Raw genomic sequence first — 27,389 nt, 5'->3', positions numbered from 1 at the left:
ATGAATTTAGTTGTCCTTGATGTCCATTGTTTTTATTTGCATTGTTTGCTTGCTTCTGTCATTTTCTTTTTTCTCTTTAGTTTATTCTCTTGGTTGTTGGTGCATGGGGGGGGGGGGGGGGGGGTTCTTGGGGGTGGGGAATGGAATTAATAGTATTTTTTATTTTTCCACTTGGGGGGGACTGTGGGAGGGGTCTCGAATGGTTGAGGGTAAGGTATTGGGGAACTGTGGGGGGATCTTGGAGGGTTCAGGTTCACATTTGTTGGCCTAGTGGGAGATCTGTCAACGTGCCCTTGAGCAGGGCATTGACCCCGGATGCTTCTGTGTGTCGCTCTGAATGGAAGTCTGTTGGATGACTGGTATGGTGTAGCTGTTGAGCGGCTTCAGTATATTGTATATTAAAAAATATCAACATGTGCGCGATGGCATGGCACGCACGCGTGCCCGGTGTAGTCAGCATGTAACTGTACACCAAACACAACTACATGTATATTGTATCTCACTGATGCAAAAACACTATCTACTGTACTGCTGTTCACATCCTCATTTGTGCATCTGATACCTATGAATTTTACATCAGGGTTAGGCTCAAACAAACCATGAACGTCTCAAAATAATAGATTCAGTTTTTCTTTACTGAACATCTTTAAACATTGTATTCATGTCACTCAAAATGACAAAGAGTGACAATTGTTTTTATGCACTCAACACCAGTAACAACTTACACCAACTCATTCTCTTTCCATGCCAGAGGCACAACAACACTTGTTTACGTGGCCAACCCCTGCAGCTAATGGCTGTTGATCTTGGCTACAACAATTAGCATGCTGGCCATTTTCCTAGAGTGCCGTTTCTTTGTGGTGCCAAGTCCGACGCTGTCGACAAATAGCAGCCGACAAATAGAAGATGATTGGTCGAAGCTAGAATTCGACCAATGGAGAGTACCGCTGGTGGGAAGTGAGCGGGTGACCTGTGAGGCCCACAGTGTTCTCATCAGGACTTTTTTCCTCCTGCAGCTCCTGTTACCCCGCTAACCACATTTCCATCTTCCACACATCCAATTACATGGTTATGGCCTCGGCTAGCTTCCTAGTTCCACGTCTACAGGTCATACCAGGAAACTTGTATCTTGCCTGTTCTTTTGTCCACTTGAGCCGTAGAGATTTACAGTATAATACTACAGTATGTGTTCTAATACTATTTGTATGGGTTACCGCATGGACCCTAGATCGAAATGTTAGAGAAAATAGATTTTTCAGATAAAGTGTACTGTATCTGTTGTTGACTAGCTAGACATTGATTGATAGTATGTCCTCGCAAACCATGAAAAGTTACTGATCCTAAACCCCTTACAGCTGTTCAAAATTTACCTTGTAATTACTCATGATTTCCAGGTGACAAGAAAACAGTCGAAATGGACTACTGGGTAAAGTAACACTTTACTTAAAGCCTGCAGGTCTAATACTTCAAAAAGTGTTAAAAGCATGTAAAAGCCTCTATAATGTCTAATAATTAGGAATTTGAATCCTAAATTAATATGATCTCTCTATGCCTGCTGGCTTTAAGTAAAGGGTTGCCAATTCTACCTATAGGCCTATGTGTACTGAGAGACAACGCATATGTCCATTAGGGATGCAAAAAGACAATACAGACTCAAACTTGAATTGATACTTGACAACTCAGACTCGCAACACGTTGCAAGGACTACAGACTATCACGGACTACAAAGGCAAATCCAGTTGTGTGGTGCCCACTGAAGCCTTCCTTGCAGACGAGCTTAACATATTCTATGCTCACATCGAGGCAGACAATACCGAGCCATCCAGGAAGACTGTCGCTGCTCCGTACGACCTTGTACTTCGCGCTCTGAGGCTGATGTGAGGAAATCTCTCAAAATAGTGAATACTCACAAAGCACCGGCCCAGATGGCATCCCTGTCCATGTCCTCAGAGTGTGTGTTGACCAGGCGGCGGGCGTCTTCTCTGACATCTTCCACCTGCGCCTGTAGTCCCCTCCTGCTTTAAGGAGACCAACATCGTCCCAGTGCTCAAGAAAAAAAGGTAACATGCCCAATGACCATCACCCCGGTCATCATGAAGTACTTTGAGAGGCTGTCATAGCCCATCAAGGCCAGCATGCCTGGCACACTGGACCCATTCCAATTTGCCTACCACTCCAACAGATACACGGAAGATGCCATTTCCATTGCTATTCACACGGCCGTAACACATCTGGATAAGAGGAACACCTATGTGAGAATACTGTTCATTCACTACAGTTCAGCATTCAACACTATTGATCCCTACAAGCTCGAGACCAAGCTCAGAGCCCTGGGTCTGGACACCACCCTCTGCAACTGGATCCTGACAGGCAGACCACAGGCTGTGACGATTGGCAACAACACCTCCTCCACACTGACTCGTAACACAGGCGAACCCCAAGGGTGTGTCCTCAGTCCTCTGCTGTACTCCCTGTTCACCCAGGACTACGTGGCTTTGCACGACACCAACTCCATCATCAAGTTTGCTGACAACACCAGTGTTGTAGTCCTGATAACCAATGACGAGTCAGCCTATAGGGAGGAGATCAGTGCACTGGCATTGTGGTGCCAGGCCAACCTCTCCCTCAACGTCAGCAACATAAAGGAGTTGATTGTTGACTTCAGAAGCAGAGGAGGCAACATGTCCCGATCTACATCAGACACACACAACTGCTGATATTAGACTTGATTGCAAAATACTGCCCTCCCCCCAATCCCCCATAACACGCGTAAATATTGGACTATAAATTGTGCCTTCCAGTAATATACTTAGGCTAAAAAATGTATTCCATTCTACTGAGCCATTTACTTCATGTTCGTATTCTTATCTTTTATTGTTTCTTATAGTTGTTGCATTGTCGAGAAGGAACCTGCAAGTAAGCATTTCGTTGGACCATGTATACCATGGGCATCCGTACAACTAAAGAACTTGAAACTATGTGCTGTTAAAATGGCATTGCATGCACTTTACAAATGGCACTTTGGAATATTCCAAAATACACTACTCTTCCGCCCCAGTTTAGGTCCCATGTCGCTGAGATGTTCGCAAGTTATCAGCTCAGTCTGCCATTCAAGCACTTCACCCCGAGAAGCACAAGGGCTATCGGCCTCGTCTGAGACGGCACTTGACTTTTAACACATCCTTGAGTATGAGCACTGCCCTCGCCCCTGGGCTGAGGGGGCTGGGACCGCAGAGATATCCACTCAAAAACAAGATGGTGTTCCACACGGGGTGTGTTCAGTAGGGCGAAAATGTGCCTAACGTTGCAGTTAGAAATGCAACGTATATGGCTCCCTATGCTTGAGGACGGGGCTCATATCTGTTCTATACAATATATTTATAAAGTATCTGAACATTCCGAATGTTGCAAATAGATATCGGTTGTATAAAGCTGAAATAACTGTCTATTCTTGAGGACATAGAATGATATCTGAACTTCATGGTGTCTCTCTACCCATCTCCTATCTCTTCCTGCCCCACCAGCCTCCTCCCGTCTCTACCAGCCCCAACAGCCTCCTCCTGATTCCTCCTGTCTCCTGTCTCCTCTTGCCTCCTCCTGCCTCAAACCAACTCATCCTGGCCCACCAGCCTGATATTTAATTTCCTAGAATGCTGACCTTTATATTCAAATATCAGCAGCAGGGGAAAACATATGCAGGTTGGTTCATCAACTCCAGTGTGTACGGCATAGACTCAGCCATAAAATTGGGTGAAATCTTAAAAATGCAGATGTGTTATTTACATTTTAATAATTTAGCAGACACTCTTATCCAGAGCAACTTACAGCTAGTGCATTCATCTTAAGATAGCTAGGTGGGACTCCCACATATTCCAGAAAATATATTTTTCATTTAACCTTTATTTAACTAGGCAAGTCAGTTAAGAACAAATTCTTATTTACAATGACGGCCTACACCGGCCAAACCCGGATGATGCTGGGCCAATTGTGTGCCACCCTATGGGACTCCCAATCACGGCCAGTTGTGATACAGCCTGGATGACACCTCTAGCACTGAAATGCAGTGCCTTAGACCACTGCGCCACTCGGGAGCCAGGATATCTCAGTCATAGTAAGTACATTCTTTCTCAATAAAGTAGCTATTAGCAAAGCCAGTGCTAGTAGGAGGGGGACAAGTCAAGTGCGAGTGTTAGTTCACGAAAGGCAAGTATTTTTTGTGCGGGGGTGGAGGGATGAGGAGGGGTGCTGTGGGATAATTTAAGAAACTCTTTGAAGATGTAGGGTTTTCGATGTTTTCAGAAGATGGGCAGGGAGACTCTGCTGTCCTAGCTTCAGGGGGAAGCTGGTTCCACCATTGGGGTATCAGGACAGAGAAGAGCTTTGACTGCGCTGAGCAGGAGCTGCCCTCCCGTATGTGTAGAAACACTAAGAGACCAGATGTGGCAGAACTGAGTACTTGGGTTGGGGTGTAGGGTTTGAGCATAGCAAGTCACTGCTTTGAGGTTTGCGGAGAATGACAAGGTGTTGTCCAGGGTCATGCCAAGGTTCTTTTCACTCAGAGGGGGACACCGTGGGATTGTCAACTGTGATGGAGAGGTCTTGGAGCGGGCAGGCCTTTCCTGGGAAGAAAAGCAGCTCTGTCTTGTCGAGGTTGAGCTTGAGGTGGTTGGCTGAGATATCTGCCAGGCACACAGAGATGATCTTTGAGTGTTTTGGAAAGAAAATAAAGAAGGGTCCGTAGTTTTTGACGTCAGAGGGGAGCGAGACTGGCCATTTTGAAGTCAGAGGTTAACGCAGCCAGTGGTCAGGGATCGGTTGATGAGGGAAGTGAGGAATGGGAGAAGATCTTCAGAGATGGTCTGGAGAAGGGAGGAGGGGATGGGGTCTAACGGGCAGGTTGACGAGTGGCCATATCTCACTAGTCACAGGATTGCATCTGCATGGCAGATATGTCAGCAGAGGGGAGAAAGAAGTCAAGGCGTAGGGTAGTTCTGTGTGAGTGGACCAATGGACTCAATAGGCTGAGTGAATGAGGAACGGATGTCGTCAACTTTCTTTTCAAAGGTTGCAGTGAGTAGACGAACAGCCTCTAGTAAAGATTAGATCAAGTATATTGCCTGCCTTGTGAGTGGGAGGGCACTGGGAAAGGGTGAGGTCAAAAGAGGCAAGGAGGGGAAAGAAAGGTGGGAATAAATAAATCTAAGGCAGACGTTTGGAGGTTGAAGTCGCCCAGTACAATGAGCGGTGAGCCATCGTCAGGAAATTAGCTTATCAAGGTGTCAAGTTCATTGAGGAACTCTCTAAGGGCACCTGGTGGGCGATAAATGACAACAATGTTAAGCTTGAGTGGACAAGTGACAGCATGAAATTCTAATGAGGAGATGGACAGGTGAGTGAGGGAGGGAGAAAATAAAAAAATCTCCACTTAGGAGAAATGAGTAGCCCTGTGCCACCACCGCGATGACCCCTTGCTCTCAGACAATGAGAGTACACATAGTCAGATGAAGAGAGAGTAGCAGTGTTCTCTGCGGTGATCCATGTGTCGGTCAGGGTCAAAAAGTCTATGGACTGAAGAGCAACATAGGCTGAGATGAACTCTGCGTTCTTGACCGTAGATTGGCAGTTCCAAATGCTGCCGGAGAACATGAATTGTACAGGGGTTGTGCGAGCAGGGTACAGCAAATTGAAGGGTTGCAGCCAAGGGGTGGGGAGCATCTGTAAAGGCTACAGGGAGAGGAGCAAACAGGAAAAGAAAACACACATAGTTGACAAAGCTACAGAGTACAATTAGATCTGAAAATAACTACGTAAAAAAGAGAAACCACTCCCCCTCCAATACAGGCACTGATTAACAAAACAGTCACAAATTGCCCCTTAATCCTGGTTGATGTGTCAACAATCAGCTGCAAGTTATGAGCAGTCAGCAGTTCACATATCAAGTAGGCTTCTGGGAATACAGATCGCACTTAAAGTAGATGGCCCTTGCTAGCAAAAAAAACAGTACTAGATAACAGATCAAGACAAAAATAATACTCCTGGAGATGTCAGGAGTCCTTTAGCTATAGATCGGCTTGTTTTGATGATTGCCCATGTTGCAGGTAGGAGGTAGAGAAGATAAGAGCCATTAACGTTCCATGTTAGGGTCATTCACGGTGATAATGGCGATTTGAATGCCATGGTTCTTTTTATGGTAATTATAATCGTGACCCAATGCTATGTCCTCTATAAAAATGCACCCACCTTTCAGCATTTACTGCTTAGAGATATTGAGAGAGAGAGCAGATACTGACTCTCATGTATGGTTGCATACACAGTTAGACAAAATGTCATGTGATCCACCAAAACAGTGACTATGAAGAAATCCAACAATGTCAGGATAAGAACTTGCAAAAACTCTCTATTGAAGTCTCTTCAACTACAATCAGCGCTGCCCTTTTTTGTATTCTGCTATGCAATGCATGTTGGAGGTAAAACGCAGTGTTGCCATGGAAACGACTCTCACTTCTTATTCAAGTCATCGTTCTGCAAATATTGTTGTGTAAAGGGGGAGAGAGAGGTAGAGGGAGAAAGAGACAGAAGAAGAAAGAGATCCCTTCTCATGCAAATTCCCCCTCTCACTTCCTCTGTGATTCATCGGGATACAGAAAACTAGGCCTCAAATCCACCGGAGATGAGGGGGAAATCATTTACTCTGAGTAAATAACAATCCGGGGAGAATTCAATCCAAGGCCTCTTTCTCGCAAGAAGCAAACATCACTAAATCATTAAAATGGCACCAATTAGCCTTGAGTTAGTTCTAATCTGTTTGAGCAATACCCTATTTTTTCATCCTCCATACGAATTCTGACACAAGACATGACAGCGAATGCACAGTCAGTTGATGATGATGACAATGAAACAGAAGGCCAGGCTAATGACGCCAAGGATGACAAACACACTGTGAGCACTCGAGACCAAGGCGTGGAAACTCGCAGACGACTTGGACTTGGCATTTCTCCACATCTCCTCCTTTTCTATGCTCTGTCAGGATGTATAAACACGGAGTATGTATAAACACTCTTTAACGTCCAAAGCTTGTTGCAGCACTAGGCCCGTCAGTGATGTCGCACTGGACTGCAGAGTTGCCTTGGCTTTATTTTTCCAACAATTGTTTACAGACAGATTATATCACTTATAATTCACTGTATCACAATTCCAGTGGGTCAGAAGTATTTCTGACCCGCTGGAATTGCGATACAGTGAATTATAAGTGAAATAATCTGTCTGTAAACAATTGTTGGAAAAATTACTTGTGTCATGCACAAAGTAGATGACCTAACCAACTTTCCAAAACTATAGTTTGTTAACAAGAAATATGTGGAGTGGTTGAAAACTAGTTTTAATGACTCCAACCTAAGTGTATGTAAACTTCCGACTTCAACTGTATGTATGTGTATATATATATATATGTGATGGGATGTATAGACATTATGGACAGTATGTGGATAGAATATGTAGTATATCTGAAGAATTTGTAGGATAGAATAGTACATTAACAGCAATAGGTGAATAGGATTGCCTTGACTAGAATACAATATCATACATACGAAATGAGTAAAATAGTAGTTCCATTATTAAAGTGACAAGTGTTCCATGTCTATACACATAGGGCAGTAGCCTCTAAGGTGCAGGGTTGAGTAACCGGGTGGTAGCCGGCTAGTGACGGTGACTAAGTTCAGGGCAGGGAACTGGGTGGAGGCGGGCTAGTGATGGCTATTTAACAGTCTGATGGCTGTTTTTCAGTTTCTCGGTCCCAGCTTTGATGCACCTGTACTGACCTTGCCTTCTGGATGATAGCAGGGCAAACAGGCAGTGGCTTGGGTGGCTGAGGTCCTTGATAATCTTGTTGGCTTTCCTGTGGGTGCTGTAGATGTCCTGGAGGGCAGGCAGTGTGCCGTGCCCACAGTGATGTGTTGGGCAGACCGCACCACCTTCTAGGGAGCCCTGCAGTTGCAGACTGTGAAGTTACCGTACCAGGCGTTGATAGGGCCCGACAAGATGTTCTCAACGATGCATCTGTAAAAGTTTGTGATGGTCTTAGGGGCCAAGACAAATTTCTTCAGCCTCCTGAGGCTGAAGAGGCACTGTTGCGCCTTTTTCACCATACTGTCTGTGTGGGTCGAACATTTAAGATTGTCAGTGATGTGTACGCTGAGGAACTTGAAGCTTTTCAGCTTCTCCACTGCGGCCCTGTTGATTTGGATGGAGGCATGCTCCCTCTGCAGTCTCCAGAAGTCCACGATCAGCTCCTTAATTTTGTTGACGTTGAGGGAAGAGGTTATTTTCCTGGCATCACTCCGCCAGGGCCTTCACCTCCTCCCAGTAGGCTGTCTCATCGTGCTTAATGATGAACTTGGATGGTGCTATGGTGTTGAAGGCTGAGTAGTCAACGAACAGCATTCTTACATAGGTATTCCTTTTGTCCAGATGGGATAGGGCAGTGTGCAGTGCTATGGCATCATTCGTGGATCTATTGGGGCATTATGCAAATTGTAGTGGGTCAAAATGTGTCGGGTAAGGCGATATAATCCTTAACTAGCCTCTCAAAGTAATAGTTATTTAGTTCAGTTACCTTAACTTTCTGGGGTACAGGAACAATGGTGGACATTTTGAAGCAAGTGGTGACAGCAGACTGTGATAGGGAGAGATTGAATATGTAAATATATCCAGTAAATATATAATATACATTTAAGATATCCAGTAAATATAAAATACATAACTAAATACTTATGTATTTGCAATAGGCTATGTATCCCTATTAGGTACGACAAGGACAAGAAAAGCACTTTGTCAAACAGATATTCTAACAGTAGTGTACTAAAGAGGGAGGGGGAGTTGTAAGGGGGGGGGGTGTGAATGAGTTGTTACATGTGGCCTTGTTAGGATGCTAGATAAATTGCAGGTAACTAACTAAAAATATGCCGGCCTTGACTATTATACTTAGCAAGACGACACTGTGTGTGAAGTTGAAGTGAAGTCCGCTGAGCTGTCGCAGAGTTTAATACGCTATTAGCAGCAGTTTGGCATATCTCAGCCTGCATGAGCTTCTGAGAATGGGTGTGGGTGGGAGGGAGAGTGAGCGAGAGAAGAGGGAACTCACCATTGAATAAATTAAGCGGATAAACAGTATGGGGGCACGGGAATCAGAGGCGGATACGGGGTGCACAATTGGATAAGGGCGTCCTGCTGGGTTGCACGATCGGAAACGACCGCCGTCAGGACCCCGCGAGGGCTTCCATCATCAACGGGAGTGTGTGTGTGGGGGGCAGAACGAGGCCACACCTCTGGGCCCCCTGACTGAAAAAGAATGGAGCTTGGAGATTTAGCGTGACGGAGGACGTTATCCCTCTGACTCCCCCCCACCTCTCTCCTCCCTCCCTTGCACCCAATATACCATGGGACACGGGTATTGAAAGACAAAGGGACAGACAGACAACCGGCCAGACAACCAGCCAGCCAGTCCAAACCAACAGAGGGACAAACTGCCTTTCTTCCTCAGAATGAATGAATGGGATGCTACTTCCCACAACACTGGAGCTGTATGATGACATTGTTACAGTGGAATTGCAACACTTTTAGGCAGCCCGGGCTGATCCCCGAACTCCCAATGGCTTGATCCATCTGGGATCTGATCAGCTATTGTTATCAAGGATAAAGAATGAGAACAGAAGATAGCGATATAGTGTGTTTGGTGAGAACGTGATATAGGCTCACATAGCCTAGTCTTTGCCGACGCTAAATCCCCCAGCCGAAGTGAGACTAACTCTGTTATCGGTTGGCTTATAACTATGAGAATTAATCTGCATGTCCTTAGACCACTGCGACTAATCCGTATAATAATGGTGGCATCTCATCATCGAGGTAGCTATCATTTCCTCATTATGTAAATAGTTTGTGACGCCAAAGCTATGATGTTGGAAAAGTGGAAGTGATTAAAAAGTGAATGGAAGTGTTCATTATTCATCAATACTCGTTGCCCGGAAAAAAAATGCTATTAAACTACGCACAATACAGAGAGAATAATAGCAGGCTGATTCTGCTTAAAGAATAGGACTGGTTATCTGTAATTTTGGCAAATGATTGGATTGGGAAGAAACACTTCGTTCACACACATACACACACGCACACACACACACACACACACACACGTAAACAAGGACTAAATGAAACTCTAATATCAAACCAGCCAACTGGACACAAACAATATAAAAAGCGCTGGAAAGCATTCCTACTCAAACAGAGTAAGCTCATTTGTAAAGCAATTACCTTCTCCGTAACAAGATTTTAAAGGCAAGGGCAAAATAATGATGAAAGCTGGGGAAATTAGAAACAATATGAAAATCTCCAACGCTTAACACTTCAAAACAAGAAGTAGGGTTTGATTTACTTTTGACTGATTTTATGTCAAGTATTTGTTCTGTTTGCCTTCAGTTTGATGGCCAGAGATGGTGCTGCTTTGTTTTCCCCATGGATATTATTTCATAAAATTCCTGGTTTACAGGGTAATATAATACTACAAATAAGTGAGTAGTCTTTTCACTAGTATTGCAGTTAGATCTAGAGGGACACAAATGACTAGAGATTTCCCTGCTCTTATACTCAATTACCCAATTAAAGATCAATTAGCTGTAAAACACGAATAGGCATGTTATTAAAAAAATCCATACCTATAGCCCATTTATTGCTAGGAACTGCATATGTAGCAAGTGAACAAGCTAAGTGTCCAGTCCAGTCTGCCGCTAGGAGGGTTAAGTTAAACCCCATGCAGGCTGGTGTGCAGGTTAGCCTTTTTCGGCATGAATCTTGTTCTGGAGGCAGCTCTGCAGAGTGGACACAAGTTAGCATAGCCACAAAGTCATCAAATCTGATTTAAAACCTAACCCTAAACAAACTGCTAACCCTAATGCCTAAAATTTCTGTAAATTAAGACCAAAAAGCTACTTCTTTTGCTTTCAGGAACTTTTACAATATAGCCATATCGAATTTGCAGCTGGCCTATCTAAAAGGAAATCTCTCAGTTCTGCCTACAGGACAAGAATAATGACAATAAACATCAACCTGCGGCTGGTGTCCTGAAAATGTCCCACGTGAGCAAATGTGAGTGAGTGTGAGTGAGCGCCGGAGTGCCAGCCTAGAGAGGGTGAGAGGAGTATGTGGGCACAGCAGGCACTGAGCCAGGCGGAAAGGAGAGAGCAGTCACCAGCCATACTTCCATGATGGATGGGCCTCATCCAGGAAACCACTGGCGAGTAAAACACAAGCTCTCCATAATGTGCTACCATTGCAAAAGACAGGTGGTTAGAGAACGTTGTCTATTAAACAAGAGGGGCTGACAGAGAGTGAAAACCGGGCACATGCAATGTGATGAGTCCGGAAGAGTGGAAGAGTCTTCTTTTTACCCAGCAGCGACGTCTTCTCCTCTCCCACTAAAAGATACTGCCTGTCTGGTTTTCAGACGTCGCTCACGCACATGTAATCACGGCGCACACAGCTAACCTCTGTTCTAGTGAATTCTATCACTGGTTCCTCACCTTATTTTGGCAGCTATTCCCCTCTGGGTGAAGTCGTTAATTAGTTTCCTGCCCTCACTCATCTCCTGTTCTTGCCCCCCCCCTCGTCCTCCTGCTCTTAGCCAGGTGTCCGCTTTGTTGCTGACTCTTATATGGGTAATTCTACAGAAGTGGTGCAATTTGGGGAATAAAAAAATATATATGAAAATGTGTGTCCTATTTCTCCCCAAACTTCCAAAATGTGTCAGGTGGACATATATACACTACACAAACACACATTCTTTCATATTTTAAATATTTACCTGAATTCCTTACCACACCACTAAATTTGTCAAAAAAGTAGCAATAAAGGGAGAACCATTACATCGTGATCATGATTAACCTTCTATTGCAGATAACATTTATAAAATGTATTTGTATACCAAATTAACAAAATAGTAAAAACATGTTGAATCTGATTTTCAAACCCTTTAAATTGAATTTAGAGAAATAGAATCTCTATATTTCTCTGTAAAATGTTCAATGTTGATTGTACAGTATGAATCCGAAATTTGATTTAATTACTTACGCATCTAATTAATTATGTTGTTAGATGTTTAAATGATCACTTTACCCATCTTTTTTTTTTTGCAAAATAGCAGGCGTTGCGATGTCAAGTGTCAATCATAGAGATTAAGGGAGGACTCTAGATGGATATAACTTGTTTTATTATAGACAATGCCATTGAGGGCTTCCACCTACTGCAGCCCTCATCCTCCACATACAACACTCGTACTGCCAGTCACATTCTGTTAAAGGTCCCTATAGCACACAGATCCCTGGGTCGCTCCTGTTTTCAGTTCGCTGCAGCTAGCGACTGGAACGAGCTGCAAAAAAACTGGACAGTTTTATCTCAATCTCTTCATTCAAAGACTCAAATCATGGACACTCTTACTAATAGTTGTGGCTGCTTCGAGGGATGTATTGTGGTCTCTACCTTCCTGACCTTTGTGCTGTTGTCACAAATAATGTTTGTACCATGTTTTGTGTTTTGTGGCCTTTTGGTCGGCCGTCACTGTAAATAATCATTTGTTCTTAACTGACTTGTACAGTATTTATTGAATTTTATCCTTTATTTAAATAGGCAAGTCAGTTAAGAACAAATTCTTATTTACAATGAGGGCCTACCAAAAGGCCTTCTGCGGGGACGGGGATTTAAAAAAAATATAAGACAAAACACACATCACGACAAGAGACACCACAACACTACATAAAGAGCGACCTAAGACAACATAGCATAGCAGCAACACATGAAAACACAGCATGGTAGCAACACAACATGACAACAACATGGTAGCAACACAACATGGCAGCAGCACAACATGGTACAAACATTATCGGGTACAGACAACAGCACAAAGGGCAAGAAGGTAGAGACAGCAATACATCACGCGAAGCAGCCACAACTGTCAGTAAGTCTGTCCATGATTGAGTCTTTGCATGAACACAGTAGCATACAGTAGAGCACAGTACAGTAGGGTACAGTAGAGCACAGGACAGTACAGTAGAGAACAGCGCAGTAGAATACAGTAGAGTATAGTACAGACCCAAAACAACGGCGCCGCAGAAGGGGCAGACGGAGCGGTCTTCTGGTCAGGCTCCGTAGACGGGCACATCGCGATCCGCTCCCGAGCATACTACTCGCCAATGTCCAGTCTCTTGACAACAAGGTAGACGAAATCCGAGCAAGGGTTGCCTTCCAGAGAGACATCAGAGATTGTAACGCTCTTGGTTTCACAGAAACATGGCTCACTCGGGATACGTTATCAGAGTCGGTACAGCCACCTGGTTTCTTCACGCATCGCGCCAACAGAAACAAGCATCTCTCTGGTAAGAAGAAGGGCGGGGGTGTATGCCTTATGATTAACGAGATGTGGTGTGATCATAACATAAAGGAACTCAAGTCTTTTGTTCACCTGACCTAGAATTCCTTACAATCAAATGCCGACCGCATTATCTACCAAGAGAATTCTCTTCGATCATAATCACAGTCGTGTATATCCCCCCCAACTAGACACATCGACGGCCCTGAAAGAACAACATTTGATTCTACGTAAACTGGAAACCACATATTCTGAGGCTGCAGTTATTGTATCTGGGGATTTTAACAAGGCTAATCTGAAAACAATGCTCCCTAAATTTTATCAGCATATCGAATGCGCGACCCGGGCTGGCAAAACCCTGGATCATTGTTATTCTAACTTCCGCAACGCATACAAAGCCCTCCCCCTCCCTCCTTTTGGAAAATCTGACCACGGCCCCATTTTGTTGCTCCCAGCATATAGACAGAAACTAAAACAGGAAGCGCCCCTGCTCAGGTCTGTTCAATGCTTGTTCGACCAATCGGATTCCACGCTTCAAGATTGCTTTGATCACGTGGACTGGGATATGTTCCGCGTAGCGTTGGACAATAATATTGATTAATACGCTGATTCGGTGAGTGAGTTTATTAGCAAGTGCATCGGTGATGTTGTACCCACAGCATATATTAAAACATTCCCCAACCAGAAACTGTGGATTGATGGCAGCATTCGCGCAAAACTGAAAGCGCGAACCACTGCTTTTAATCAGGGCAAGGTGGCTGGAAACATGACCGAATACAAACAGTGTAGCTATTCCCTCTGCAAGGCAATCAAACAAGCTAACCGTCAGTATAGAGACAAAGTAAAGTCGCAATTCAACGGCTCAGACACGAGAGGCATGTGGCAAGGTCTACAGTCAATCATGGACTACAAAAGGAAAACCAGCCCCGTCGCAGACCTCGATGTCTTGCTCCCAGATAAGCTAAACAACTTCTTTGCTCGCTTTGAGGACAATACAGTGCCACTGACACGGCCCGCTACCAAAACCTGCGGGCTCTCCTTCACTGCAGCCAACGTGAGTAAAACATTTAAACGTGTTAACCCTCGCAAGGCTGGTGGCCCAGACGGCATCCCCAGCCGCGTCCTCAGAGCATGCGGCTTGGGATGCTGTTCCCACATGCTTCAAGAGGGCCACCATTGTTCCTGTTCCCAAGAAAGCTAAGGTAACTGAGCTAAATGACTATCGCCCCGTAGCACTCACTTCCGTCATCATGAAGTGCTTTGAGAGACTAGTCAAGGACCATATCACCTCCACCCTACCTGACACCCTAGACCCACTCCAATTTGCTTACCGCCCCAATAGGTCCACAGACGACGTAATTGCAATCACACTGCCCTAACCCATCTGGACAAGAGGAATACCTATGTAAGAATGCTGTTCATCGACTATAGCTCAGCATTTAACACCATAGTACCCTCCAAACTCGTCATTAAGCTTGAGACTCTGGGTCTCGACCCTGCCCTGTGCAACTGGGTCCTGGACTTCCTGACGGGCCACCCCCAGGTGGTGAGGGTAGGTAACAACATCTCCACCCCGCTGATCCTCAACACTGGGGCCCCACAAGGGTGCGTTCTCAGCCCTCTCCTCTACTCCCTGTTCACCCATGACTGCGTGGCCATGCACACCTCCAACTCAATCATCAAGTTTGCAGACGACACTACAGTGGTTGTCTTGATTACCAACAACGACGAGACGGCCTACAGGGAGGAGGTGAGGGCCCTCGGAGTGTGGTGTCAGGAAAATAACCTCACAATCAAAGTCAACAAAACAAAGGAGATGATCGTGGACTTTAGGAAACAGCAGAGGGAGCAGCCCCCTATCCACATCGACGGGACAGTAGTGGAGAAGGTGGAAAGTTTTAAGTTCCTCGGCGTACACATCACGGACAAACTGAAATGGTCCACCCACACAGACAGCGTGGTGAAGAAGGCGCAGCAGCGCCTCTTCAACCTCAGGAGGCTGAAGAAATTCGGCTTGTCACCAAAAACGCTCACAAACTTTTACAGATGCACAATCGAGAGCATCCTGTCAGGATGTATCACCACCTGGTATGGCAACTGCTCCGCCCACAACCGTAAGGCTCTCCAGAGGGTAGTGAGGTCTGCACAATGCATCACCGGGGGCAAACTACCTGCCCCCCAGGACACCTACACCACCCAATGTCACAGAAAGCCCAAAAAGATCATCAAGGACAACAACTGCCTGTTCACCCCGCTATCATCCAGAAGACGAGGTCAGTACAGGTGCATCAAAGCGGGGACCGAGAGACTGAAAAACAGCTTCTATCTCAAGGCCATCAGACTATTAAACAGCCATCACTAACATTGAGTGGCTGCTGCCAACATACTGACTCATCTCTAGCCACTTTAATAACGAACAATTTATGTAATAAATGTATCACCAGCCACTTTAAACAATGCCACTTTATATAATGTTTACATACCCTACATTACTCATCTCATATGTATATACTGTACTCTATACCATCTACTGCATCTTGCCTATGTCGTTCGGCCATCGCTCATTCATATATTTTTATGTACATATTCTTATTCATTCCTTTACGCTTGTGTGTATATAAGGTGGTTGTTAGGTTAGATTACTTGTTAGATATTACTGCATGGTCGGAACTAGAAGCACAAGCATTTCGCTACACTCGCATTAACATCTGCTAACCATGTGTATGTGACAAATAAAATTTGATTACAGTACATCTATGTTTCGCCAAATAGATGTCAATGTTTGGGCTCTTGGAGGGTTGGAGCCCCCTTGCTGGCTATGCATCTGAATATTCTAAAATTTTTACTGGTGCGCATTTGTCCACTACCCACATGGTGGTCCTCTGTAGCTCAGTTGGTAACATCTGTTACCCAGAAGTAAAATTATCTTGCAAAAGTTTTTCATTTCCTGTTTTACTTCTTGGGGGGGGGGGGGGGGGGTGGAATGCCGAAGTCCTCCCTTTCTCGCAAAAGGAAACACTTGGCCAAACCCCTCCCTTCCGCTAAATTGAACCGTGTTTATCACGGCCAAAAAGCACATTAATTTTCATGAATTTTTACGATACAGACAATTTTGACTTTGTGGCTGTGTAATCTTGTGGAAACCGTTTATCATCTGCACACAGGCTTAACATTTAAAAAAAAAAATCACAGCACCAGTTTAAGCACGGCCTTCACCCAATCTTGATTCGTCCAAATGGTCAATGACAAAAACCCAAAACCAGGAACTACTGCTGCTCGTAATCACATTAATCGCCATTTCATCTGTCCACGAGAATCAGTCCAGGAGAGCTTACTCAGTTGAGCATGGAACACCTTAAAGGCCCAGTGCAGCCAAAAACATGATTTTCCTGTACTTTATATATTTCCACACTACGAGTTTGGAATAATAGTGTGAAAATGATGATATGCCCTTTTGGTGTAAGAGCTGTTTGAAAAGACCGCCTGATAATTCAGCCTGCTTTGTTTTGGCCTCCCTAGTGACATCACCAGGTGGTAAATTACACTGAACAAAAATATAAATCGCAACATGTAAAGTGTTGGTCCAATGTTTCATGAGCTGAAGTAAAAGATTCCAGAAATGTTCCATACGCCCAAATTTGTTTACATCCCTGTTAGTGACCATTTATTCTTTGCCAAGATAATCCATCCACCTGACAGGTGTGGCATATCAATAAGCTGATTAAACAGCATGATCATTACATAGGTGCACCTTGTGCTGGCGACAAAAGGCCACTAAAATGTGCAGTTTTGTCACACAACGCCACAGATGTCTCAAGTTTTGAGGGAGCGTGCAATTGGCGTGCTGACTGCAGGAATGTCCCCCAGAGCTGTTGCCAGATAATTGAATGTTAATTTCTCTACCATAAGCTGCCTCCAATGTCGTTTTAGAGAATTTGGCAGTACGTCCAACTGGCCTCACAAATGCAGATCTCGTGTATGGCGTTATGTGGGCGAGCGGTTTGCTGATGTCAACATTGTGAACAGAGTACCCTATGGTGGAGGTAGGGTTATGATATGGGCATGCATAAGCTACGGACAATGAACACAATTACATTTTATCGATGGCAATTTGAATGTACAAAAATGCACCGTGAAGAGAGCCGGAGGCCCATTTTCTTTTAGGTATCTGTGACTAACAGATACATATGTGTATTCCCAGTCATGTGAAATCCATAGATTAGGGCCTAATGAATTTTTTTCAATTGACTGATTTCCTCATATGAACTATAATTCAGTAAAATCAATTAAATTGTTGTATGTTGCGTTTATATTTTTGTTAAGTATAGTTAGACCAATAAGAAAGAAAATTCCAAACCTCTCTGCCAATAACAGCTAGTTTTCAATTTTCCCCTACCCACTCAGACCACTCCCAGACAGTCATAGGAATATTCTTGCTTGAGAAACTGCTCTTTGCTAAGAATAAATTTATTTTTATTTTTGACAATTTTAATTGAAAACAATCATAGTAAGGTACTTAAATTGTTACCAAGAAATTATTTGATATTGAGATAAAACGGCTGCATTGGACCTTTAAAATGTTGATAGCCTCAATGTTCCCTATAAACTGCGCGCGTGCACGGCCACGCACTTCCTCCGGCATGCAGTGCAGAAGAAATGCCATGTAGCACAGAGATGCAAGAGATTGAATTTCACTAAGTTCGCACTATATAGATCAACGTTTTTTCTGTGGTCGAATCAAAATTATATCAGCCCCTTTTCAATGCAACAAACCAAAACAATTCTAACTTGGCAAGATTGTGTTGTGATTTTGTTGTAGACAGAGCCAGAGCGCAACGGAGTAGAATTCTAGTGACGGGGTAGCCAACAAGCGGTCTTTCAATCACCTTCGAGTGAATGCGCTTTTCAGATCAGTTCAGAGCGCAGTGCCACGCGCGTGCACATTTGTTAATATTTTTAGCTAGTTATTAGCCCAGTTATAGATGAGTATAGGTCAACAATTGGGAGTTACTGCTTCCTACAAGAGCACAAAACGTGTAGACTACATTTCAAGCTGTTTTTGAAAAGTCAGTCAGGGAAAAAGCTTATGTCTGAATTAAAGTGGCAGTGTTGTGTTTTGAGACAGCTTATTTGCATATTCAAGCCTTAGGCAGAGAGGTTGTCTACATTGTTTTATTCACTGTATGGTAATAATGATTCATTTTATTTTGTAAAGTGGTTTATTGCATCATACAACACAATACAATGCAATTTATGGTCACCTATTTGGCCCATGGTGTTACAGACTAAGTAAAAAATAAATGTCAAGCCCTTCATGAAGTAAAAACGACTTATGTAATGTAGGCCTGTATTAAACACCACATATAGGCTACTGTAGGCTAATATCATAGAAATAAAAAGCTATTTCCATGTGAAAATGTTATGGGATTTGCTCCATTGATTTTGTTGATAGACCTACATTATGCTAAAATAGCCAAAACTGTAAGGGTACAGCCTCACTGTAAACGCATGCCGGAAGTTGCACAGAATTCTCACAACGTTTAAGTTTCCGCACACAAGACATAAAATTTGCTCAGTGCCCCCAAAAATTTGAGGGAACATTGGTCTCAATGGCACTGCCCGTGCTGTCACAGACACCATAATGACACACTAAATAATATATATATCAATAATGGGTCAACTGTTTCAGTTGTGACCGTTTCGGTTTGGACAATTGTGACTTAATTTGGACATTAAAGAATCCCCATAGCTAACATAGTGTTGAGCAATTAACCAAAATGTGGTTTAATTTCGGTTTTTAAATAACTAATTGACCAACGTCGATTCAATTCTTTGAATTCCATTTAGTTAATTTTTTTTTGAGGTCAACTTACCGTTTCTCTAGAGAGATTCCTCTCTAGGACATGTTGTCCAACTCTTGCCTGAGACTCAAACGGAATTCTTTCGCTGCTCTATGTTCGTTACATACTTCTGTCTGAGACTGCCATCTTGAAGTCGTTTGTGGTGACGTCAAAATGAGGGTGTTGTACAAAAGTCATAAGCAATTAGATCATCTAGCCAGAATATCAAAGCCAAAGACGAATTTTCAACGTGCGTTTTGGCTCTGGCCCAAACCATTGGTTTCTGGGACCAATCAGAACGGTTAGAATGTGTTTGCATTCTAAAAATCATTAGGTACTCAGATCCAGACTCACTGCTGAGAAGAAACTAACGTCCGTGGGCGTGACGTAGCGTTTGGCCAGAGCAAGGAAATTCAGTAGCCAGGCAAGTCCAACTCATCATAGTTAAGTGCAGAAAACGTGGTAATTAACTACAATGACCAGAATTTATTGCGCCTACAGCTACCTGTTCTCAATGGTTCTTGCCCGGGCAAGTGGGGCCGGCAGACAGACAAGGAGAAGAGAGGAAGAGCGATAAAGAGACAGGAAAGGGATAGAGAGCAGTTACTTAGGTATCTCTACCCGACAATACATCTAATTGATTGATAGCTGTTATTTTGCAGTCTTAAAAGTATGCCTTATCTACTTTGAAGAAATTGTGATTTCGTCAGACAGCAGGTAGCTAGCCAGCTAGGCAAGCCTACTAGCCTGAAGGATGACTCTTAGGGGAGCACAGAGATAGATGGCGGCTGGCTTCTACTGCAGATGAGATTAAATAATAAGTCATGAAATTGAAAAAAGTTAAAGTAAAGTCATGTGAATAAAGGATGGTTTATTAATAAGTGATAAGCAGTAATGGGCAGTCACTACCATCATTGGTATTTTATTAATGAGATAATGTCGTCATCATACTTTAAAAAAATCTAAAAAATAAATGTGTAATATACTCAACCAAAATATTTATTTTAAAGTAAAGTCATGTGAATTAATGATGGTTAGAGCCTAAGTGATAGTACTGGGCAGTCACTACCGTAAATTGTTTTATTATGTGTCGTTACAGCATTGGTCCCACAATGCAGTTAATGTAAAAAAAAAAAAAAAAGCTGTGATTATTTTTCAAAAACCAAACCCACCTCAAAAAGCACTAATCACTCCATACTACTAACATAGTAGTATGGACAGATGTACATCCCAACAAATATATATTTTAGTCCCAAAACCACACTAAATATTTATTGATATATTAGATGTTCGGTAGTGATACCTTTTAAACATACATAAAGATTTATCAACTTGTCCACTCATTTTCTCCAAAATGTTTGCAGACAGGCTACTCGCCATGTGGCTATACTGGAGAGGGGTGCAATCACATCACCTGGTGATATTTGTAGGGGTGTGGTTTAAGGCACATTCATTCTACAGTCTTTTAATGTGTGTGTTTCAGAAGTAACTTCAAATGGTGGGACAGCATTTTTTAAAGAAAGATGTTCAAAAATAAACAAAACTACTAATCAGATCAGTTTCTTTCAATGTAATAATAGAACAACTCAAGATGTTCTATTGAAATAATAGTGTTACAACATTTTTTTTATCATTAATTGCTTTAGGAGTCAGGGTTTGGGACAGCCACCTCTCAATAGAAATAGGTGTACAAACAATTTATTGCCTTGGATTGAATTAGAAAATATCATGACGTAAATAAATGTCCTAAGTTTGGAGATGTAACTTTTTTTTGTATATTTTTTTGGGGGGTGGGACTGCAATTTTCACCAGTTCTGTAGAATCACCTATATAGCAATGACTGTCAGGCTCCTCTCCTATGCAGACCTAGCAAGAATGAGGAAATAAGAAACAATTGCTAGCTGCTTTGTCATAATAAAGAAAACACAAAAGCAGGAGAGATGAACGAAAACAAGTAGAACAGGACTGGAACTTGGGCCGACTCAATGACGATGCAGACACACCACCTCCCATGTGAAAAGCCAACCAGCTCAAGCACTTAAAGAAGTCCCTCGAGCCTAAAAAAAATCTGTGCAGTCAGTGAAAATGTGCTTCGGTGTGCTAATAATAATGCTGAGCGTGTTGTGTGAGAGAGTTGCCCCCAACATGTGTGAAACCACTGGGCAGAACACCTGATGTGTACAAAGTTAGTCATCCCCGCAGTGATGACTAACAGCACGCAAGAGTGGTAATTTTGTTAAGAAATAAGAAAAAAAAAAGAATGAAATCAGTGACTTGTTTTTACCTAGTGTTGACATTGAACCAGGAAATGACAACCCTGACGGGGAATAAATCATGCAGTGTGATGTCATTACAAGTGGCTGAGGACTCCTCCATTCCAGCTGAGTGATGACAGTGCTGAAGTTGAGGGAGAGGGAATGGTGAACGGAGAAGACGTGACTGACAAGTGGAATGCCATCCCTAACTGGAACACCACTAACATGGAGGAGGTTTGAAGAACTGAAACGTTCTCTGCTGGCTTCCTCTGTCTTTGAGGGGGGGGGGGGGGGGGGGGGGGGTAACGACCCCCACAAGAGAATGCGACGCAGTCAGAAAGGACAAATGCTAATGTATTCACAAGTGCATCATGCACAAGCTTTAGTGGGATTGGATACGTTAGGTCTCAGGCTCATCTTCTGCAATGCTTATCAATCTCCTTGGTTTGGTCTTTCTGCATGAAATGACTGCAAAGTAATAACATTTGTTGCAATAAATAATGTCAAAGTCATTACTTGGCTAGAATGACATAGCCTAACTCGCTCTCATGAGTGACAACACAATTAGGAACTAGTGTGTGCTACAGTTAATTCAAACATACAAACTTTATTGATCTCTTACCTTTGAGACAAAAGCAGACGTAAAAGGGTGAAACTGGGACAAAACCGAGAGCATAAAAGTGAGAGTAGGTCCCTGTATTCTTGCTCACCTGTTTCATCCCCAGTCGGTAGGCCACGATGCGGTCCACAGACAGGGGGTTCTGCTGGGTCCACTGTAGCTTGAAGCCGTAGACCCTGGGCCGGTTCTGCCACAACGCACTGTATGTGTCATAGTAGAACTCTGGGGCATAGGCCCTCCCTGTAACAAAAAAATAAAAGCAGACTGGTTTTAGCATAAGGCTGTGTTAGTGTGAATGCATACATCGCCATTTAACAATACTCTTCTACGCCTAAAAATAGCCTACACTGAATGTACAAATCATTAGGAACAGCTTCCTAATATTGAGTTGAACCCCCGTTTGCCCTCAATTCATCAAGGTGTCAAAGGCGTTTCACAGGGATGCTGGCCCATGTTGACTCCAATGATTCCCACAGTTGTGTCAAGTTGGCTGGATGTCCTTTGGGTGCTGCACCATTCTCGATACACACGGGAAACGATTGAGCGTGAAAAATCCAGCTGTGTACTACTACTACTACTACTGCTACTGCTACTACTACTACTACTACTACTGCTACTACTACTACTGCTACTACTACTGCTACTACTACTACTACACCCAGTTCAAAGGCACTTCAATCTTATGTCTTGCCCATTCACCCTCTGAATGGCAATACATACACAATCCATGTCTCAATTGTCTCAAGGCTTAAAAATGCTTCTTTAACCCATCTCCTCCCCTTTATTTACACTGATTGAAGTGGATTTAACAGGTGACATCAATAAGGGATCAGAGCTTTCACCTGCTCAGTCTGTCATGGAAAGAGCAGGTGTTTCTAATGTTTTGTAAACTCAGTGTACATTCTAAGCACTGTCACTATAGCATTGAAGCTTTACTTTCCCCAATGCAGAAACGAGAAAGACAATTTTTCTGTAGTTCAAAGAATGCATGGACACAGAACTATGCAGTAAAGAAGAAGAGGGCCCCTCTACGAGCTGAAAGCTGACAAGAAATTGAAAACAGCTTAACAGCGAGGGCTGTCTCGTTCTTGTCAAATGAAAACCTAAATTGCTACTAGAGAAGCAAGAAGAGGTGCACAGGAGCTTCAGTGTGACTATTAACCCAAAGGGTAAAGGATTAGTCCAATGTGGATGTTAATGTGACATTGATGTATTAGGGCTGTCCCCGAATAAAAAAAAAAAGGTGTATTTTTCCATATATTAGACACACCCTATTTTTTTAAATAAAATAAACTATATATGCATTGAACTTGTCTCATGCTTTAAGTGCACTGTTTGATGAAAAAAATATATATACAGTGGGGGGAAAAAGTATTTGATCCCCTGCTGATTTTGTACGTTTGCTGATAAAGAAAGGATCAATCTATAATTTTAATGGTAGGTTTATTTGAACAGTGAGAGACAGAATAACAACAAAAAAATCCAGAAAAACGCATGTAAAAAATGTTATACATTGATTTGCATTTTAATGAGGGAAATAAGTATTTGACCCCCTCTCAATCAGAAAGATTTCTGGCTCCCAGGTGTCTTTTATACAGGTAACGAGCTGAGATTAGGAGCACACTCTTAAAGGGAGTGCTCCTAACCGCAGCTTGTTACCTGTAAAACAGACACCTGTCCACAGAAGCAATCAATCAATCAGATTCCAAACTCTCCACCATGGCCAAGACCAAAGAGCTCTCCAAGGATGTCAGGGACAAGATTGTAGACCTACACAAGGCTGGAATTGGCTACAAGACCATCGCCAAGCAGCTTGGTGAGAAGGTAACAACAGTTGGTGCGATTATTTGCAAATGGAAGAAACACAAAAGAACTGTCAATATCCCTCGGCCTGGGGCTCCATGCAAGATCTCACCTCGTGGGGTTGCAATGATCATGAGAACGGTGAGGAATCAGCCCAGAACTACACGGGAGGTCTTGTCAATGATCTCAAGGCAGCTGGGACCATAGTCACCAACAAAACAATTGGTAACACACTACGACGTGAAGGACTGAAATCCTGCAGCGCCCGCAAGGTCCCCCTGCTCAAGAAAGCACATATACATGCCCGTCTGAAGTTTGCCAATGAACATCTGAATGATTCAGAGGACAACTGGGTGAAAGTGTTGTGGTCAGATGAGACCAAAATGGAGCTCTTTGGCATCAACTCAACTCGCCGTGTTTGGAGGAGGAGGAATGCTGCCTATGACCCCAAGAATACCATCTCCACCGTCAAACATGGAGGTGGAAACATTATGCTTTGGGGGTGTTTTTCTGCTAAGGGGACAGGACAACTTCACCGCATCAAAGGGACGATGGACGGGGCCATGTACCGTCAAATCTTGGGTAAGAACATCCTTCCCTCAGCCAGGGTATTGAAAATGGGTCGTGGATGGGTATTCCAGCATGACAATGACACAAAACACACGGCCAAGGCAACAAAGGAGTGGCTCAAGAAGAAGCACATTAAGGTCCTGGAGTGGCCTAGCCAGTCTCCAGACCTTAATCCCATAGAAAATCTGTGGAGGGAGCTGAAGGTTCAAGTTGCCAAACGTCAGCCTCGAAACCTTAATGACTTGGAGAAGATCTGCACAGAGTGGGACAAAATCCTTCCTGAGATGTGTGCAAACCTGGTGGCCAACTACAAGAAACGTCTGACCTCTGTGATTGCCAACAAGGGTTTTGCCACCAAGTACTAAGTCATGTTTTGCAGAGGGGTCAAATACTTATTTCCCTCATTAAAATGCAAATCATTTTATAACATTTTTGACATTGTTTTTTCTGGATCTTTTTGTTGTTATTCTGTCTCCCACTGTTCAAATAAACCTACCATTAAAATTATAGACTGATCATTTCTTTGTAAGTGGGCAAACGTACAAAATCAGCAGGGGATCAAATACTTTTTTCCCCCCACTGTATATTTGCTACTGCTCAACTAAAACAAATATCAATCGACCAACAGCCTATTGACCAAACAATCGTCTAGTCGACTAATTGGGGTCAGTCCTAGTATCTATCACATACAGTGCATTCAGTATTCAGGCCCCTTGACCTTTTCCACATTTTGTTACGTTACAGCCTTATTCTAAAATTGATTAAATAATTTCCCCCCCTCATTAATCTACACACAATACCCCATAATGACGAAGCTAAAACGGTTTATTTTTTTCCCAAGTATCAAAATTTAAAAACAGAAATACCTTATTGACATAAGTATTCAGACCCTTTTGCTATGAGACACAAAATTGAGCTCAGGTGCATCCTGTTTCCATTGATCATCCTGAGTTGTTTCTACATCTTGATTGGAGTCCACCTATGGTAACTTCAATTGATTGGACATGATTTGGAAAGGCACACACCTGTCTATATAAAGTCCCACAGTTGACAGTGCATGTCAGAGCAAAAACAAAGCAATGAGGTTGAAGGAATTGTTCGTAGAGGTGCGAGACAGGATTGTGTTGAGGCACAGATCTGGGGAAGGGTACCAAAACATTTCTGCAGCATTGAAGGTCCTCAAGACCATAGTGGCCTCCATCATTCTTAAATGGAAGAAGTTTAGAACCACCAAGACTTCCTAGAGCTGGCCGCCCGGCCAAACTGAGCAATCAGGGGAGAAGGGCCTCATTCAGGGAGGTGACCAAGAACTCGATGATTACTCTGACAGAGCACCAGACTTCCGGTGTTTAGATGGGAGAACTTTTAAGAAGGACAACCCTCTCTGCAGCACTCAGGCCTTTATGGTAGTGGCCAGATGGAAGCCAATTTTCAGTAAAAGGCACATGACAGTTCGCTTGGAGTTTTCCAAAAGTCACCTAAAGGACTCGCAGACTATGAGAAACAAGATTCTCTGGTCTGATGAAACCAAGATTGAACTCTTTGGCCTGAATGCCAAGTGTCACGTCTGTAGGAAACCTCGCACCATCCCTACGGTGAAACATGGTGGTGGCAGCATCATGCTGTGGGGTGTTTTTCAGCGGCAGGTACTGGGAGATTAGTTAGGATCGAGGGAAATATGAACGGAGCAAAGTACAGAGAGATCCTTGATGTAAACCTGCTACAGAGCGCTCAGGATGTCAGACTGGGGCGAAGGTTCTCCTTCCAACAGGACAACAACCCTAAGCACACAGACAAGACAACGCAGGAGTGGCTTTGGGACAAGTCTCTGTATGTCCTTGAGTGGCCCAGCCAGAGCCCAGACTTGAACCCGATCAAACATCTCTGGAGAGACCTGGAAATAGCTGTGCAGCGACACTCCCCATCCAACCTGACAGAGGATCTGCAGTGAAGAATGGGAGAAACTCCCCAAATACAGGTGTGCCAAGTTTGTAGCTTCATACCCAAGAAGCCTCAAGGCTGTAATCGCTGCAGTAAAGGGTCTGAATACTTATGTAAATGTGATATTTCCGTTTTTGCTTTGTCATTATAGGGTATGGTGTGTAGGGTGATGAGGGAAAAAAACAATAAGGCTGTAACGTAACAAAATGTGGATAAAGTACTGTTTATTTGATGTTACAGTGAATAATGATTCAACACAACATACTGCATCAGTCTCATAGTTTAGGATTTTTAACATGAAAGGTATGTGTGTGTAACAGACGTTGTTTGCGAGCACGTTCGAGTGATGTTTACTCTTGTCTGGAACCTGGAGACTTGCGTTGGCTCCTGAGCTAATGCCTTAGCTTTAGCTCAGCGGTCTAATACTATCCAATTGTATCGAATCTATTCTAATATTGAATTGTTTTCATTGAGAAAAGAAAACATCATAATGAAAATATAAATATTTGATTGTGTTTGACACAATCTAGCTAGATCAACAGAGCTCCCTCTTGTTATTATCTCAAAGCTTGATTGAAAGAAAAAGTTATCCAAGCTCATCCATTTCCCATTAATCATTTACAATAAAAACATGGAAATGTTGTTTGTGGACAAAATATATAGCCTATGAGTAAGAAGGAAATAAACACTGTATATGATTAAGCATGGACGTGTTGTTTGAAGTCAAAATATAGCCCATGGATGCCTCATATACAGTGGGGAGAACAAGTATTTGATACACTGCCGATTTTGCAGGTTTTCCTATTTACAAAGCATGTAGAGGTCTGTAATTTTTATCATAGGTACACTTCAACTGTGAGAGACGGAATCTAAAACAAAAATCCAGAAAATCACATTGTATGATTTTTAAGTAATTAATTTGCATTTTATTGCATGACATAAGTATTTCA

The 27,389-nt window shown here is 43.1% G+C and overlaps 1 protein-coding gene across 1 annotated transcript in view; it reads right to left on the bottom strand.

Moving 5' to 3' along the window:
• Positions 1–27,389, bottom strand: part of LOC106610629 (MAM domain-containing glycosylphosphatidylinositol anchor protein 2) — a 233,934-nt gene that overhangs the window by 39,569 nt on the left and 166,976 nt on the right. Inside the window, exon 10 of the mRNA XM_045723335.2 lies at positions 22,217–22,365. Coding sequence (XP_045579291.1) covers positions 22,217–22,365 — 149 coding nt within the window. The remainder of the gene's footprint in view (positions 1–22,216; positions 22,366–27,389) is intronic.

This window comes from Salmo salar, chromosome 09, assembly GCF_965601325.2.
Source record: "Salmo salar chromosome 09, fSalSal1, whole genome shotgun sequence".
In the NCBI taxonomy this organism is placed as follows: Eukaryota; Metazoa; Chordata; class Actinopteri; order Salmoniformes; family Salmonidae; genus Salmo; species Salmo salar.
The sequence above is the reverse complement of the archived record's forward strand: the minus strand, read 5'-3'. Positions and strand labels throughout refer to the sequence as shown.